The 19,261-nt window shown below is 36.4% G+C and overlaps 1 protein-coding gene across 1 annotated transcript in view; it reads left to right on the top strand.

Moving 5' to 3' along the window:
• The window catches only part of UBXN4 (UBX domain protein 4), a 37,596-nt gene that overhangs the window by 14,964 nt on the left and 3,371 nt on the right, over positions 1-19,261 (top strand). Inside the window, exons 6-12 of the mRNA XM_069473203.1 lie at positions 3,540-3,633; positions 8,337-8,391; positions 9,166-9,330; positions 10,386-10,513; positions 14,271-14,373; positions 16,418-16,549; positions 17,521-17,723. Of these exons, the coding sequence (XP_069329304.1) occupies positions 3,540-3,633; positions 8,337-8,391; positions 9,166-9,330; positions 10,386-10,513; positions 14,271-14,373; positions 16,418-16,549; positions 17,521-17,723 (880 nt within the window). The remainder of the gene's footprint in view (positions 1-3,539; positions 3,634-8,336; positions 8,392-9,165; positions 9,331-10,385; positions 10,514-14,270; positions 14,374-16,417; positions 16,550-17,520; positions 17,724-19,261) is intronic.

Raw genomic sequence — 19,261 nt, 5'->3', positions numbered from 1 at the left:
AATACATTTTTTAGTTCTAGGATTCATTTCAAGCATATTTCCCTTTACCTCATTGAGTTACAATGGCTGCTTTAAAGTCTTTGATAATTTCAGTATTAAAATCAAGCTCATTTTAGAGTTAGCTTCTGTTGATTTCCTTTTCCCTTGAGAATGCATCATATTTTCCTGTTTGTTCATATGTCCAAAAAATTGGATTATATCTTGCACATTATTGTAGACACTTTGGATTCCATTATAGTCCTGCAAGGACTGTTGATGTTTTTGTTTTATTAAGCATTTAACCTGGTTAGACTCAAACTGTAAGTTCTGTATTACCTGAGATGAGTAGGAGCTCTAATCAGTTTTTTTATAGCTTTTAAAAGTACTATTCATTTTGGAAAATTTCAAACAAATACAAAAGTAGAGAAAATAGTATAAGAAGTCCCATGAATCCATTGCCGATCTTCAAGGCCACTCACTGTTGTTTTCATCTGTGCCCTCCACTCCTGTTCTTCTTGCCACTTACTATTTAGAACAAATCTCAGATATTAACATCATTTTATTCATATTTTGATACATGTCTCTAAAATAAAACAAAGAATTCTTTTAAGATAAGTAGTTGCCTTTCACAAAAATTTTATTATGGAAATTTGTAAGCACATTCGAAAGTAGAACAGAATAGTGAGCCCAGTGTACCCATCATGCAGCTTCAATAATTCTCAATATTTGCCTACTTTTTGTTATCTGCATCCCTACATCACTACCCCTTCCATATTATTTTGAAGCAAATCTCAGGCATTGTATGATTGCATCTTTTGAAATGTCAGTATCTAAAATATAAGAACTTTGGGGAAGAAAACATAATACCATTACCCATTTTTAAAGCTAGAATGTTTAATGGTGATTCATTTTTATCATCAATTATCTGGGCAATATTTATATGACACTATTTTAGTTTTTAGTTTGCCTGAGAGTCCAATATATTCTATTGGTTGATGAGTTTTTAAATTTAATAGATTCCCACTCTCACCGATAGTTTTTCCTATAGTTTCCTATGGTGTGAATTTTGCTACATCCCTATGGTATTAGGTAAGTGTTCCTTTGTCCCCTTTATTTCCTCTAAATTGGTAAAGCTGTAGGCTTGTCAGATTCAGGTTCATTTTTTATTTTTTATTGACAAGACTACTTTATAGGTGATAATACATATTTCTATCAGGAGATATATTATGCCTGATAATCCAGTTGACTTTTTAAAACTAAAGGCAGAAATTTCCCTAATAAATTTTCATTATGTTTGCATTTTATCAGTTGTTTTAGCTTATTTAGGTTTTTTTTTTTCCAATCTAGAACTTTCATTTAGGAATTAGCAGTTAAATGTGAGTGCTAATAAGTGATTTCATCCAGTTTCAGGTCACCCATAAAGTTACAAATGTACATTCTGCATCTTCAAGTCGTTTATAAAATGCCAAAGACAGAGAACTCTGTGGCATACCATTAGAAATATTCCTCTGTATGACACCTATCCATTTCTCTTTGATTACGGGTCTTAGATCCACTTATCTATACTGTTATCTAGCACTTTTCTCCCCCAGCTTGTCCACAAGTTATCTACGAAAGTTTTGTTACATTTGTTGCTGATATCAACGTTTATTATGTTCTTGGCATTCATCTTATTTACTAAAGAAAAGGTGGTTAATTTCCTACTAAACGCATACTGACTGCTAGTGGTTATCACTTATTCAAGGGTTGTATTCAGTGGTGTGCTGATAAATGTTTAACAGAGGCTCCATGGAAGCTGAAGGGCCCTGTCTGTAGTATTTGGCTAATTTCCAAGGTTTAACTAGTCCCACTATGGCTGATTTCAAGCTACCCAGGTAATGCCACTGAATGCAGAGGTAGGAAGAGATGTGTACCATCAGCTCTACTTAGCCATGCTAATTATTTTTACTACTGCTGTAGTAACTAAAGCACTATGTGCCTGTCTAGGTAAAGTTCTAAGCATTTTACTTGTATTATCACATATTTCTCGTAATAACCCTATGAGGTTACTATCCCCGTTATACAGATGAGGCACAGAGAGTTTAAGTAACTTACTGAAATGACAGAAAAAGACTTGGACGCAGGCTTTGTGGCTCCATAGTTCCTGTTTCTCCAGAGATTATAACTATAAAGGAGAATCAGGTTGGTGGCAAGTGGCAAGGAAAGAAATGATAGAGGTTCTACAAGGAAGTACTGGGCCATAACTGTCCCCTAGAACAGGCCAGGGCAAGTTTCTATCCTTCAAGAAATCCTTAAAAGAATACTAGTATAGATATAAAGAGACTCTCTGAGGAATCACTTTGGTCAACCTAAGCAGATCCGTTGGACCAATGTAAGTCTAGGAACCATACGCAGGATTAAACCAGGACTCTAGAGCTCACTGTTCAATATTATAGCCACAGCCACATGTGGCTACTTTAATTAAAATCAATTACAATTAAAAATTTAGTCCCTCGGGCCTGGCACAGTGGCTCAAGCCTGTAATCCTAGCACTCTGGGAGGCCGAGGCAGGAGAATTGCTTGAGGTTGGGAGTTCAAGACCAGCCTGAGCAAGAGTCAGACCCTGTCTCTAATAAAAATAGAAAAATTAGCTGGGTGTGGTGGCACGTGCCTGTAGTCCCAGCTACTTGGGAGGCTGAGTCAGGAGAATCGCTTTAGCCCAAGACTTAGAGGTTGCAGTGAGCTACAATGACGCCACTGCACTCTACCCAGGGTGACAGAGTGAGACTCTATCTCAAAAAAAAAAAAAAAAAAAAGGAAATTGAACCCCCCTTCTCACACCCCCTCCCCTTTTTTTTAAAAAAAAGTTTAGTCCCTCACTGGCTGGGCACGGTGGCGCGTACCTGTAATCCCAGCCCTTTGGGAGGCTGAGGCAGGAGTATCACTTAAGCCAGGAGTTTGAAACCAGCCTGGGCAACCTAGTAAGACCCTGTCTACAAAAATAAAGTTAGCCAGGCATGGCACGTGCCTATAGTCCCAGCTACTCAGGAGGCTGAGGCAAGAGGATCGCTTGGGCTCAGGAGTTAGAAGTTGCAGTGAGCTATGATCACACCGCTACACTCCAGCTTGGGCGACAGAGCAAGACCCTTTCTCAAAAAAAAAAAAAAAAAATGTAGCCCCTCACTCAAAGTAGCCTTATTTTAAGTGTTTAGGTACTACATGTGGCTAGTGGCTACTGTATTGGACAGCATAAATATGGGACAGCGCTACTCTAGAGTGAAACCTACCCATAGCCAGGCATGCCTCCTGCCGGATTGGTATTTTATGTTTTGCTTCTGACCTCTACCTTGGTGTGATATTCACTTGGGTAACTGCCTTATTTCTGTTTGTATGCTATTTTATCCAGATCCAAACTTCAGGATTAGTAATAGCTCATTTCTTATCTCCTACTCCATTGTTCGGGGAAATATATGTAATGTTTAAGAAACAAGATTATTTAATAGATGTTATAATCTAGAAGTTTTATGCCTTTAAAAAATTACATTAAATATGGTATTCTTTCTTTTTATTTAATAATTAAGGAGGAGAAAGTTCAGGCCATGCCACTTCCTCTCAGGAGCCTAGTGGATGTTCAAATCAGAGACCTGCAGAGGACCTCACTGTCCAAGTGGAAAGGTTTGCTCTTATTTTTACAAATAGCATTTTGTTTAAAAAGACAGTGGTTTTCAGTTATTTCATTAATTTGAATAAAAGCTAAAATTACACAAATGAAGTTTAAGAATTCTGGGTTGAAATTTTTGATCAACCTGACTAATTTATAGCCATAAAAATTATACTCTAGAGGTAAAGCTTTTCTGTATCTCTGAAGTCATCAGTCAGCTTTAGGTCTAATCATTCTAAGAATTCCTGTTTTACTGGTATTTTGGTACATGTGTGTTTCCATCTGTCACTTCTGCTTTTATCTTCTGTGCTATAAGAACATTAAGTTCCAGATGGGCAAGAACTTCAGCTCATTTTATGACTACACACTGAGCTTGGCTTCTGCATAAGTGGGTGTCAACTAAATGTCATTTTTTATTAGTTGGCCTAATAATCAGGTACACATTTCTGACTTATAGTTTCTACTTCAGTATTTATTTTTAATGATGCAGTAATTATCAAATCATATTTTTTTATGTTGTGATTCTTAAAAGTTAATATGAGTTAATGGGTAAGCAGGAATATTTTCAGTCCTGGCTTAAAATCATTTAGTGTTAGTTATGTGGAAGTTAAAATTCCTTAGAGAGACTTGATATTAATATTTTCTTGTTCACATCGATGCTTTGGGGAAACAGAGTTCAAAATGATTGCTGATATTGGGTCTTTGGGTTCATTCATGACTCAGTAAAGTTGAGCTTCTTTTCAGCAAAACCTAGGTTCTGATTGTTCTTTGTAGGAGTTAGGGCAGGGCCAGGACCTTGAGGTGAAAAGCAGGATAGATTCACAGTGGTGAAGAAATGATGTAAGGCCGGAAGAACAGCAGCAGGAAACCTAACTTCCCAGGGCTCATCCTCTTGTTTTTTTCTGATTTGCTGACACCAAACCCACTACTGTGCACCCTTATTTGCACTATGCTAGGATGAAGTGAAAATCAAAAATCTGGAAAAGGGTTTGGAGACTTGGAGACTTGGGAGACTTGGAAAATCAAAAATCTAGAAAAGAGTTTGGAGACTTGGAGAAAGGGGGGAAGAAGCATGTCAGGTAGCCCAGTATTGTGGGGTAGGATAGGTGCTTATTTAGTTAGAGTGGAAAAGAGGAGTTTCTGTTGTTACTGTTTCTTAATAGCCTCCATTCCCAGGTAAGGGAATATTAACTAGTGTCTGCCTTTGTGGTTCTGCAAATAGGATATATCATTTTTAATTAAAAATTTGTATTTTATATGTACATACACTGTTGTTTATATGTTGTATTTGGTATAATGAGACCAAAAAAAGACACTTTAGGACATATACCAAAATATTTATACTAATATCTAGGAATTATGGATTGGTTTTTTTTGTTCTATTATGAAGTTGTTAAATTTTCTCCATTGAATGTTACTTTATAATTAGCATGTCAGGACAATGTGGGTCTACTATTGTTTGAGATTCTTTAACTGCAAATAATTGTAAATTGTCCTTGAGATATAGACATATATAATTTTTTTTAAAGCACATGTTATTAGAACTATTACATGAAATATATGTTGTTTGGGGGGCCTTTTACAAAAGGATACTAATATTGAAATAGGATGAGATGTTGACACGCTCTTGGTAACAAAATAGTTTTTATTGAGAAGTAACTTTTCACTGTTTAGACAACTTTTGAAAAATCTAGGTCATGTGGTAATTAAAATCTTATGCAGTGGCTCATGCCTTTAATCCTAACACTTTGGGAAGCTGAGGCAGGAGGATTGCTTGAGGCCAGGAGTTGAAGACCAGACTGAGCAACAATAGTGAGACCCCATCTCTACAAAACATTTTTAAAAATTATCTGGACATGGTGGTGCATACCTGTAGTCCCAGCTACTTGGGAGGCTACGGTGTGAGGATCACGTGAGCCCAGGAGTTTGAGGTTATAGCGAGCTGTGATTGCACCACTACAGTCCAGCCTGGAATATGAATCTTTTAGTGTATCTTTAGTTGCAATGCATTATTTTGTTTTTATATCATGCTTAAAATGGGCAGGATTACCGGGGAAAGATCATATATGGTACCATCAATTCCAATTTTTTTTATTTGGAAAAGTTTCAGACCTCAAAGTTGAAATAATAGTATAATGACTACCTTTTTTTTTCTTTTTCTTTTTTTCCTAATTCATTTGAAATTTGCAGACATTATTTCGCTTCACCCCTGAATACGTCAACATGCATCTCCTGAAAATAAAGACATTGGTTGAGGCTCTGTGGGCTCTGAGCAGGGCTTCATTCAGCCTAAGCCAGGATTGGTGGAATCTGTGTCCACAGACTCATGCCCTGCCTGCTCTTTCCTGGTGCCCAGACAGGCAAAATGACCATTAAGAAATAGATACCCAGATGCAGAATTGAGGAAACAGTCAATTTGTTATTAAGTTAGATGCCATGTAGCTTTTCAGCCAGATTAGAAGAAAATTGCATCTGTTTTTCTTAGAAGAAAAGTATACAAATTGTATGTAATTAAAGAATAAAGATATTTTCAGATATTAGCACAATACCATTATCACACTCAAGAAATTCTAAATTGATACAGTAAGATTATCTAATATGTGGTCCATATTCAAGTTTCCCCAGTTATCACACTAATGTCCTTATAACTTTTTTTCTCTGATTCAGGATCCAATCAGTTGGATTTAGTTTAGTTTCTTTGAATCCAAAACATTTCTCTTATTTTTGCTTGCATTTTTCATGAGTTAGACATTTTTGAAGAGTCTAGGCTGATTGTTTCTAGAATGTCCCTTGATCCAGTCCCCTGTTCCATCATCATTAGATTCAAGTTAAACTTTGATAAGAACATTATGGAGGTAATGTTTTGTCCTTCCCATTACTCACATCAGGAGACAGGTAATATCAGATGTGTACATTGTTGGTGATGATAAGTTTAATCATTTGGCTAGGATGGTTATCTGCAGGGTATCTCCGTTATTATAAAGGTACTTTTTTTCCCTTTCTAATTAAGTTATCAGTGGAGTGATTCTTTGAAACAGTGAATATCTGTTCCTCAAAAATTTTCACCCAGTGGTTTTGGCATTCACTGATTTTTGCTAGAATTCGTTACTTCATTCACAATCAAAAATGGTAATTTTTTTTCTAATTCTATTCTATGTTTACTAGCTGGCAGTTTTTTGTAGAGAAGTGCTTTGCTCCAACCCTTCTACTTTCCATCTATTCCCTCCCCTTCCCTTTTTTTCCAGTGAACTTATTGTACACCAGAATTCAGGTGAACAAATAGAAAATTACCCAGTGCCCAACAAGCTTTCCTAATGCCCCTTCTTGATTATAGCATCTCTCCGTAAGATAATCACTGTCCTCGATCTAGCACCATGGATTAATTTTGCCTGTTTGTGAACTTTGTAATGGAATTATACTGCATGTATTCTTTTTGTGCTTGATCTCCTTTGTTCAGCATTGTATTTGTGAGGCTCATCTTTGTTGTTGCATGTAACAATAGTTGGTGCATTTTCATTGCTGTATAGTATCGATTATACATATCATCATTTATCCATTCTACTATTGATAGGTATTTGAATTGTTTTCAGTTTGGGGTTATTGTGAATAGGGCTGCTATAAAGAATATTACACATGTCTTAGTGAATGTATGTACACATTTCTTCACATATATGAGAACATATATATAAAGGAGTGGGAATTTCTGGGTTACAGATAATGACCAACTTTCCAAAATTGTTAGGCTAATTTATAACCCCATCCAGCAGTTAAGACATTTCATGGATCCTTTTTTTTTTTCTCTAATGTGTTATAATCCACTTCTCCTACTGTTCTTTTTGGTATACAAATTGCCCCAAATTTGACTTGTGGAATCCCCTTCATGTGGTGTCTTCTGGGCTCTTGACATGCCCCCATCATTCTTTGAGCACTCCCTTGATTGCTGGCACAAGTTGTTTAGCCGAGTGTTAATGAATGCCAACACTGTGTAACCCAAATCCCTTTCAGAGGAAGTATTATTTGTTTGTAAAAATACCATGAAATTCTAATTGTGCAGTTCAGTGAGTTTTAGTATATTCACAAGGTTGTACAACTATTTTATTACCACTGTCTAATTTCAGAATCATTCTTTTTAAAAATTTAATTTAATTTCAATTTTTGAGATGAGGTCTCGCTGTGTTGCCCAGGCTGGACTGGGCCTGAGGGATCCTCTTGCCTCACCCTTCTGTAGCTGGGACTGTAGGCACACACCACCACATCTGGCCATTTGTTTTTGATTGATAAACTTCTTACAACTGAGAATCAATTTGGTATTACTAGTTTTTATAAATGCTGATCTTAAGTTTTTTGTTCTTTCTTTTACCAATTTTGTGCCGTATTGCCATTTACTTCTGTGTAAGGGGTAGAGTATTTATAAGTCATTTATATTTCAAATTTTATTTGTATATTTTAAAATCAATGTCAGATAAATCAGAAGAAAAAAAGTAACCAATAGTTACTGGTAAATAAGGCACTCAGAGCTGGAGGTAGGCCTCTGCTGGGCTCCCATCGACTCAGCAATTTCTGAAAGGTCCAGAGGCCAGGCGGATAAATTGTTGCTAGTGCCTTCAGGAGCTTTTCTTTCTGGTTTCTATATTTTCCCAGTTTTTTTTGCTAAACAAATCTAAATGTATTTTACATTAATATGATGTGTCTCAGTGCATTTTTTTATTAAACACAGACTAACAAAAAAACTTGAAGAAAGGAGAGAAGAGAAAAGGAAAGAGGAAGAACAGGTAAAGTTCATGCACTTAGCATCGTTTTACTGTTCCATTAAGTGAGGGAATGTTTGATTATTCTATTCAATTTGGCAGACCTAGGATGGCTTCCTAGTTATAGTTCAGTGTTGCAGCACCGTGAAGGGAATGATCTGTTTTCTCTTGTCGGATCATAGTGTATACTTTTGTGTGTTCTTTTTGTAATCACTAGCAATAAATTAGTCCATGCTTTTTCCCTCTGCATCGAGTCTTTTACACTAAGAATAAAGGGACTTGAGCTAAAATTGTTTGCTTGAGGCAAAAGATGAAATTTTTAATTCCTTTTTGTGAAAAAGAAATCTGTGGACATTTGAAAAATTCTGCTGAACTTTTCCTGCCATGTTGCGCGTTCTAGTGCATCATTCATTTTCCTCACCAGTTATACCTAACTGTGCATCATCTCTTTGGGATTCAAATATAGGATGATTATCATTTCCTTCAAGCCAAATAAATGACAGCCACGTTGTCCCTGTAGGGTAACATGTTTTCTCTCAAAACCAAAGACTTAATTCTGCTTGCTTTCAAATTACACTGACTACATTATGCTCTTAACAGACCACTGGCAATGATTTACAAAGTTACAGACATTTGACTGTTAACCATGTTGTTAATAAATTCTTCCAGACCCTTACATTTTATGAAGTTTATAATTTTAACTGCACTCTGCAACCAGCTTTCCCTACATTGAAAATAATAGCTAGGGCAGACTGTAAAATTATGTTTTTGGCTCATAAAACTTTTTCTTTAATTCAGAGAGAGATTAAGAAGGAAATTGAGAGGAGAAAAACTGGAAAAGAAATGTTGGATTATAAAAGAAAACAAGAAGAAGAATTAACAAAAAGAATGTTAGAGGAAAGAAACAGAGAAAAGGCAGAAGATAGGGCAGCCCGAGAGCGTATAAAACAGCAGATTGCACTGGTAAGTCTTACGTTTATTTTATTTATTTATTTAATTTTTTTAGAGACAGGGTCTTGTCCTATCACCCAGGCTGGAGTTCAGTGATGCAATCAAAGCTCACTGCAGCCTCAAACTCCTGAGCTCACGTGATCCCCACACCTCAGCCTCCCAAATAGCTGGGACTACAGGAGCTTTAGCTCCATACCTTGCAAACTTTTTTTTTTTTTTTTTTTTTAGAGACAGGATCTTGCTATGTTGCCCTGTCTGGTTTTGGACTCCTGACCTCGAGCAGTGCCTCAGCCTTCCAAAGTTCTGGGATTACAGGCATGACCCACTGTCTGGCCAAGTTTATTTTTTAATGCTTGACTCAGGGCATTTGTGAAATTATTTTTCTATGCACAATGGCTTTGGATTACCACCACACAGTGCACACAAAAATAGTAGATATATTTTAGTGACTCAAAAGAGTATCAATCCTGAGCTTCCCTTTATTATAAATTATGTATTGACTTAAAATAGTTAAGATTAAAATTAAGAGTTTTTTCCAAAGTGATTTTTTTCCATACTTTGTTATGTTATGAATTTTATCAGTAGTCAAAAGGCAGCTTTCAAAGATTCCCTAGGAAATAAGCTAAGAATTGATTACCTAGTAGTCTTTTCTAGTCATAAACTCTTTTTTTGCAGTATTCAAAGGATTTAGGCACATCATAAAGCTTAGTTTGCAATAATTGCTTTTAGAATTAAGCAGTTTTAATGCATATGAAAACTACCCCTACCTTAATAACGTTTATTCATTGGTCATTCAACCAATATTTATTGAGCATCTACTTTGTTCCAGACCTTCTTCCAGGCTCTGAAGATACACCAGTGAGCAAATTCATGTCCTTGTTTCTTTAACCATAATTCTGGTCTCTGACAGTTGATAAAAATAAATATTATCAAATCCAAAATTATAAAGTTCACATATAGCTATAAAGAATTTCATACATATTTGTATTTGTTCCTTATGTTTGGAAGTATGTGAATAAATCATTCTGGCAGTGAAAAGTAATGAAATACCTAATGATGTTTTAAAGGACCGTGCAGAGAGAGCTGCTCGTTTTGCTAAGACAAAGGAAGAAGTAGAGGCTGCCAAAGCAGCTGCCTTGCTGGCCAAACAGGCGGAAATGGAAGCTAAGAGGGAATCTTACACAAGAGAAAAAAGGTACTATATTTCATGCTGAAACATCTCTGTACACATAGGGGCTAAGGAGAATCTTCGTGGGCTGGTTTTCAAAACTTATGTGCTGTGGTTGTAAGTAGTCAATTCCAGAGAGACATATTTTGACCAGTTTGGCAGTTCCCAGTGATACCTGTCACTGAATGTGAGTGTATACTATAAATGTACTAAATACATAACTTTTTTTTTTTTTTTTTTTTTTGAGACAGAGTCTCACTCTGTTGCCCAGGCTAGAATGAGTGCCGTGGCATCAGCCTAGCTCACAGCAACCTCAAACTCCTGAGCTCAAGCAATCCTCCTGTCTCAGCCTCCCGAGTAGCTGGGACTACAGGCATGCACCACCATGCCCGGCTAATTTTTTTTTTCTATATATAGTTTTAGCTGTCCATATAATTTCTTTCTATTTTTAGTAGAGATGGGGGTCTCGCTCTTGCTCAGGCTGGTCTCGAACTCCTGAGCTCAAACGATCCGCCCACCTCGGCCTCCCAGAGTGCTAGGATTACAGGCGTGAGCCACCGCGCCCGGCCTTAAATACATAACTTTTAACAGAAGACCCAAGAAATCTATTTTCTAAAGACAGAATGCTCATACATCAAAATGATTATAGTGATTATCTCATGTATATTAGGATTCTTTAGTTGCCAGAATCCCAAATCAGATAGGATTAAGCAAAAGAGGGAATATATTGGCTCTGCAATTCAGAAATCCAAGGGTGGATTTGATTAGGCATAGCTAGATTCTGGGATCTAAAGGATATCGTACAGATTTTTTTCTCTCTTTTTAATCTTAGTTTCTTCTGTTTAGCTTCATTCTCAAAGAAACTCTCCAAATGATGTTAGGAGAGCCCACCCAGCCCCTGGCACTCTCAGGATCTTGAGTTTATGATCCCAGAGAGAAGAGATTAATCCTTTCGCTCAATGCCTGTATCAGTCACTTAGGAGAATTGTGATTGGCCTTGCCTGGGACATGTGGCCACCTCCAGACCAATCACAGTGTCCACTTGCATGGGCTTTATGGTGGGAGGTGACATGCCCACCCTGTGGTGAAGGAGGTGGGGGAAATGTTACTGATTATCCTGCCAGAACGAATGGCATGTAGCAGGGGAAAGGCGGTTCTCAAAACAAAAATATGTTGAGAAAACAAAAAAAGTACATCTTGCTAGTTGGATTATGGTTAATATTTATTTTCTTCTCTGTGCTTTTCTGTATTTTCATATTGGACAATTAACAAGTATTAATAGTAGTTTTGTAATCAGAAAAAATTTTTAAAACAATTTTCCAAAAATAATGAAATACAAGGTTGCAGTGAGCTATAATCAGTCCACTGTACTCCAGCCTGGGTGACAAAGTGAGCTCCATCTCAAAAAATAAATGAATGAATGCAAAATGAAATAATTTAACAAAAGGGTAATACTTGTACACTAAAAACTACAAAATGTTGAAAGAATTAAGATACAAAATACATGAAAAGATACCCTACATTCATAGATCAGGAGACTTAATATTTTTAAGATGGCAGTACTCCTCAAACTGATATATAGATTCAACATGACCCCTCTCAAAATTCCAGCTGGCTTTGTTTTGCAGAAATTTTAATCTTAAAATTCATATGGAAATGCAAGACACCCTGAATAGTGAAATAATCTGGAAAACAATGATGGAAGATTCATACTTCCTGATTTTCAAACTTACTGCAAAGCTACACTAACCAATACCATGTTGTACTGGCATAAGGATGGACATATGGGTCAACATAATAGAATTGAGTCTTCAGAAATAAACCCTTGCATTTATGATCAATTTATTTTTGAAAAGGGTACCAAGACCATTCAGTGGGAAAGAATAGTTTTTCAACAGATGGTGCTTGGACAACTGGATATCCACATGGCAAAGAATGAATTTTGACCCTTACCTCACACCATGTAAAAAATTCACACCGAGTTGATCATCTACCTAAAAGTAAAACTACATAGAGTATAATTTTTAGGAAAAAAAAAAGACATAAGTCCTTGTGATCTAGGAGTAGACAGTGGATTCAGAGACATGACTGGAGAAGCACAAGCAACAAAAGGAGGAAAAAAAATAATATTAGGTTATTAAGTATGAAATGTCTGATTTCATTAAGTACTAAGTTTGACAGTTGGTATCTCTGACATTTCACTTTGACACTTGTTATTGTGAAGATATTAATACATCCTCATTCTTTCTAATGCACAGTTTGGCTTGTGATTATCTTTCAAAGTTTTTTTTGGAGCAATTTTTGTGAAATCATAGATAAGTCAAAAATTTGTGTATTTTTGAATATGAGTTCTGTTATGGAGCCAAAGCTGTGCAGACAGCTCAAAATATCAGCAAAATGTTTGGAAAGGATGTGGCTAATGAACGCACAGGACGTCGATGGTTTGAGAAGTTCCATTCTGGTGATTTTAATCTTGAAAATGAGCCATGTGGGTGACCTGAGACCAAGGTGGATAATGATGAGCTAAAAGCTGTAGTGGAAGCGCATCCAGCTCAACCTACGCATGAATTAGCAAGGTTTGACGTCACAATTCCAGCAATATTGGGCCATTTGAAACAAATAGGCAAGGTAAAGAAGCTGGATAGATGGGTTCTACGTGAATTAAACGAGCGTCAGAAGAGAAATTGTCTGAAAGCTTGCCCCTTTTTGCTGTCATGACATAAAGATGAACCATTTCTACACTATATTGTTAATGTGTGATGAAAAATGGATTCTTTTTGATAATTGCAAGCATTTGGCACAATGGTTGGATAAAGATGAAGTGCCAAAACACAGTCCAAAACCAAATATTCATCAAAAAAAGCTAACGGTGTCTGTTAGGTATCATCTACTACAGCTTGATAAAATCTGGTCAGTTGATTATAGCAGATGTCTACTGCAACCAATTGGACGAAATGATGAGGATGCTTGCAATGAAGCAGCTGAGATTGATCAATAGAGACAGGCCAATTCTCTTGCAAGACAACCCTCAATCACGTCACACAAACAACGCTGCTCAAACCATAGAGGCTGGACTTGGGAACTCTGTCATCCACCACATTCACTCCTTGCACAGGAGTTCTACTCTTAAGTATATATCTAAGAGAACTGAAAACAAAAAACACTGTGCACACAAAAACCTGTATGTGACCATTCATAATAGTATTCATAATAGTCAAAATGTAATAATCCACATGTCCATCAACTAAAGAATGCATAAAGAAAATTTATATCCCATATAGTAGAATATTATTCAGTAAAAGGAAGAACTGATACATGCATCAACATGGTTGAACCTTGAAAATATAATATTCCATGAAAGAAGCCAGTTACAAAATGTCACATAGTGTATGATTCCATTATATGAAATGCCCAAAATAGGCAAATCCATAGAGACGGTAGACTAAGTAGTTGCCAGGGTCTGGGGGAGAAGGAATAGGGGGGAGTGACTGCTAGTGGATTCAGAGTTCCTTTTTAGGGTGATGAAAATGTCCTGGAATTACATAGTGGTGGTGGTTGCACAACTTTGAATATATAAAAAAAACACTGAATTGTATACTTTAAAAAGGTTAATTTTATGTGAATATGTCAATAAAGCTATTGTTAAAAAATAATAAAAGATCTGATATTGTGGAAAAAATCTATTGCCATTGCACATTCCACTTCCATTTTCTCTAACTTTTAATTTCATTGTTTGAGAATGTGTAGAGGTAAAGATGCCTGCTTTAATTTTCTTTTTTCATAGCACTATTGCAAGAATTCAATTCCGTCTTCCTGATGGTTCTTCCTTTACAAATCAGTTCCCTTCTGATGCTCCTCTAGAGGAAGCAAGGCAGTTTGCTGCACAGGTAAATTTATGTCTTGAGTCATAGTAGAGAGAGATGTATAGGTATTAAATTGTAGGAATGGAAAGTTTCAAAGCAGAACTGAAGACTGTGAGTGAATCATGACTTACCCCCAAGATGGAGGCACAAGATACCTCTGAGACATTGTGGGACTTCTGTTGTGTATTAGTGTATAGGGAACAGCATATCTGCTTGTTATGCAGAAGTAGGAATTTGCTAATACTGTATAATAGGCTCTGGAAACCCTTCTCACTGGTTAGTATACTCAACTGGAGGAGTGAAAAACAAGTGGTTTCCCAACGGTCTAATCTGAAGGAGTTGTCCTACTTGCTGGAAATGGAAGTAGTTTTTCTTGGTCCTCTCTCTCCATTTTCTGCAGGTTGCCTAGGGGCTGACCATTTTCCTACCATTTACCTGTTGGCCAAACTAAAAGAGGAGTAATCTTTATTTGACAAGTATCTTCTTCAGGAATTTACATCCAAAATATAGCCTTACTCAAAATCTAAGTGGGATATGAGATTTTATATCTTAGAAAATAAGATATGAGTTATTTCCAATTTGTTTTTATTTCCTGATTTGTTCCTTATTCAAAATGGATTCTGGGCATCCGATGTCCTTTGGGTTCTAGGCTCATTATGTACCAGTATTTTTCTCATATATATGTATAGCTTCAAGGTTAAAATTGGGGATTTGGTTCAGGTCTTTCTGCCAAATCTTTTCTCCTTCACTTACGGGTCCCAAAAGGAGGGCACCTCAAAAGCTGTCTGCCTTCCTGCACTGGTGAGATAGGCTAGACAATGTTAAAGCTTCCCCTGGCTGGGCGCGGTGGCTTACGCCTGTAATCCTAGCACTCTGATAGGTTGATGTGGGAGGATTGCTTAAGGTCAGGAGTTTGAGGTTAGCCTGAGCAAGAGTGAGACCCTGTCTCTACAAGAAATTTAAAAATTAGCCAGGCGTGGTGATGTGTGCTTATATTCCCAGCTAGTTGGGAGGCTGAGGCAGGAGGATCTGTGGAGCCCAGGAGTTTGAGGTTGAGGTGAGCTAAGATGTCATCACTGCACTCTAGCCAGGGTGATGGAGCAAGACTCTGTCTCAAAAAAAAAAAAAAGAAAAAGAAAGAAAAGCTTCCCCTAAGCTTTATAGCAGAACTAATTCCAAATAGGCTGTTTTGTTCTTTTGTTTTGGGACCTCCTACAAGGTGTCCCCTTGTCCTGAGTTTTACTGCTTCTGCAACAGGTAAATGGAGGGGGCCTAACAAGGTAAAAAGAGAGATCTTTGATTGCATCTGTGAAACTGCCTCAGTACAGTGAACAAACGTTTTATTTTTGTATGTCCTTAGGTTAGAGTGAGAACAGTAAGGAGTATGTGTGTGACTTTTGGCTAAAAAAAAAAAAGTTACAAAAAAATGAGTTGGGCTATTTCTTTGGAATCTTGTAGGGAAAGATATGCAGTTGTGTAAGATTTTATAAGTAGAGGTGACTTAAAATTGTGAAGATGATTGTGGTGCTGCCCAGTGTAAATTCCTGGATCTGGAATTGTATGTGTAGTGTAGGCTAATTATGGACCATTTGTGCCTTGAGACAAGGAAGAGGCTAAAGCTCCTGAAGTTATATATATGAGGGAAATACTGGTCTAGTCCAGAAAATAGGGAGTACCTGTAATCTAAATGGGTGTTTGTGAGACAGTAATATAAGTTTTCCAAAGGATAGTGAAATCTCTAATGAAGAACTGCAGGCATACTTAAAGGACATACATAATTGCTCATTTTTATTCCATTTATTTATATGTTTTTAGGAACTATATTCTTGCTATTTTGTAGTCATCTCTGAGTTATAGAAACTTTTAAAAACTATTAGGATTTGATAGCTTTTCAGCTACTTTTGGAAGTGCAGTTTTTATAAGGGGCCTTTGAGTTTACATTTAAATAAACTTTAAGGATTAAGGCAATTTTAATAAAGGAGTTATTTTGGATGCATGTTGGTAATATAATATCTTAATTTTAAAAGGCACTATTGTAAGCTTTTAAAAAACTTATGTTGTGTTACAGACTGTTGGCAACACTTACGGTAATTTTTCATTAGCAACCATGTTTCCCAGGAGGGAATTTACCAAAGAAGATTATAAAAAGAAATTATTGGATTTGGAACTTGCCCCAAGTGCTTCAGTGGTACTGTTGCCAGTATGTATATACATACATAATTTTTCTATTCTTACCGTTTTCTATTCTACTTATCATTTTTTATAATTAGCAGAAAGGAACGGCAGAGGTGTACAGTGAGTAATTAAAATCCAAATTATCCAAAAATTAGATCAATTTATTATTCCATTATCCTGTGCTTTATATTATTTGTATTGCTAATGTTGCTTGTGAGGCACTACATAGTTTAATTTTCAACTTCCTTCTCACCTATTTTTGTATATAAAAAATGACCAGTAGGAGAGGAAAATCAGAAATGCAGATTTTCTAATAATCCACAGACTTAACATCTACTTGTTCTTAATATCTACTGTTCACCAAGTTTTTAAAAAAGATGTTATTTTAACATGAAAATAACAATATAACATTAATTTTCAAACAGATAATCCCATTTGATCCTCACAACAATATTTTCATCTCTGATAAAGAAAAGAGGCTCAGAAAGCTTAAATGATTGCCAGGGTCCCACCTTAAGTTCCAGAGCTGAGATAAGTGCCTGGGTCTCTTCTGTCCTGGTTAGTGTAGTTTCCCTGCTCTATACTAGAGCTCCTCACCTAAAACAGTGAGCACTCCAATAATCAGGATTTCATGTCATTGTATTCACTGAGGTTTATACTCCTTCGTTTTTTGGTTTTTTTTATCAGCAAGAAAGACTTTTATCAAAGTTAATTTTATGATAAAAGTTTAATTTCCTTAAAAATAGTTGGTTCATTTCACCAAAAACTACTTTGTACTTTGTATATTGTAATTACTCAAAAAACAGAGCTCCAGGAATTCCCAGAAACTTTATGTACACATGAAAAGCAGCTAAAGATGGTAATTTTATCTTCTTGCAGTAAATTAAAATCAATCAGACCTCCTTTTCCTGATAAAAGGTTTATCCAGAACCTTGGGTGTGAGGTGATTGTGCTGATGTAATTTTTATCTGGGCTTGTTTATTTCTCAATTTCTAGGCAGGAAGACCAACTACATCCATTGTACACTCTTCCAGCGGAGACATTTGGACATTGTTGGGGACAGTACTTTACCCATTCCTTGCCATCTGGAGATTGATTAGCAATTTCTTATTTAGTAATCCTCCTCCTGCACAGACTTCAGTGAGAGCAACATCGTTGGAACCCCTAAACCCTGCATCATCTAGCAAATCAGAAAAAAGGTATCTGTTTATGTTTTCCCCATTTGCAAAATAAATAAGTCCCAATATCTTTTTCAAAATAAAAAATTTCTGTTACGAGTACTTTGCCTTCTTTCTGTATATGTCTTCCCCAGGGAAAAAATCCAAATGTTCTGAAACTTTATTCTTTCTCCTGGGAAGCTCACTACCTGAGTTTTCTCAGCAAGCTTTCTAAAACCTAGTCCATGGAAAGCAACTTCACCTCTGCTGGCTTTATTTTTTCATTCATTGAATTTTCTTTATCCCATCACTGTCAAGGCAGATTTTTTTTCCCAGGTATATAATATCTTTCTTGCTAACCATGTTTTGCCTGACAAAATATTTCATTCCATTAATTGCTTATGGTCATCTTACATAATTTCTTTAGAAGAATCATTGTGCTTTGATAATTTTAACCCTGGTGGTTCTCTGATTTACTGGTTGACAGTCTTAGTCAGTCAGAGTGACCAGATTGAGGAAACTTAGTTACTCCCTTGAAAATGGTGCCTCCTTCAGAGATATTTTGAACTAATCCCTCAACCAAAAGGCCCAGCTTTTATAGCAGAAAGCAAAGGTTAGAGTGGTAATACGGACAACTCTGACCTTTTTAGCTCATAAACCTGTTGTTTGTTGAGACTGTGCATATTTGAAAAAAAATCCTTGACTATAATAAGTGAATCAATGAGGAAATAAAAACAAATTATATACTATTAAGAAAGTATTAATAAAAATAATATTCAGATAAAAAAAGATTGTGCATATTTGAAACAGTATAATAGGAAGTATTTTCCTAGAAAGTGAGATTATGCCCCTTCTAATAATTAAATAAATATTTATTATAATGTATTTATATATTTATTATATACTTCTGTTAAACACTCTGTTAGGCCTTCAATAAGCATTGTAGCAAATCCTCACACCAATCCTATGTAATAAGTAGTGAAAAATCCTTGTCTCTGCCCTCAGTATGGAGATCCCTAGTCATGTGTTTTATTTATTCTGTAGGTGATTTATATAAATACTGTGATTGGGTTGATTTAGCCTTTATCTTTTTTTTTTTTTTTTTTTTTTTTTGTTGAGACAGAGTCTCACTTTGTTGCCCAGGCTAGGGTGAGTGCCGTGGCGTCAGCTTAGCTCACAGCAACCTCAGACTCCTCGGCTTAAGCGATCCTACTGCCTCAGCCTCTTGTGTAGCTGGGACTACAGGCATGCGCCACTATGCCCGGCTAATTTTTTTCTATATAGATTTTTAGTTGTTCATATAATGTCTTTCTATTTTTAGTAGAGACGGGGTCTCACTCTTGCTCAGGCTGGTCTCGAACTCCTGACCTCGAGCGATCCACCCGCCTCGGCCTCCCAGAGTGCTAGGATTACAGGCGTGAGCCACCGCGCCCGGCCGATTTAGCCTTTATCTTGATTTATCTCTTAACTGTTAGGAAGACCAATCAACTCTTTAGTACATTACTCAAGTGAACATACAGAGAAATTCTTTTCTCTAGTGGTAGAATAGCATTCAAAGTAGGTCCTATTTGTACCGAATT

This window comes from Eulemur rufifrons, chromosome 1 (genome assembly GCF_041146395.1).
Source record: "Eulemur rufifrons isolate Redbay chromosome 1, OSU_ERuf_1, whole genome shotgun sequence".
NCBI lineage: Eukaryota > Metazoa > Chordata > Mammalia > Primates > Lemuridae > Eulemur > Eulemur rufifrons.
The sequence above is the reverse complement of the archived record's forward strand: the minus strand, read 5'-3'. Positions and strand labels throughout refer to the sequence as shown.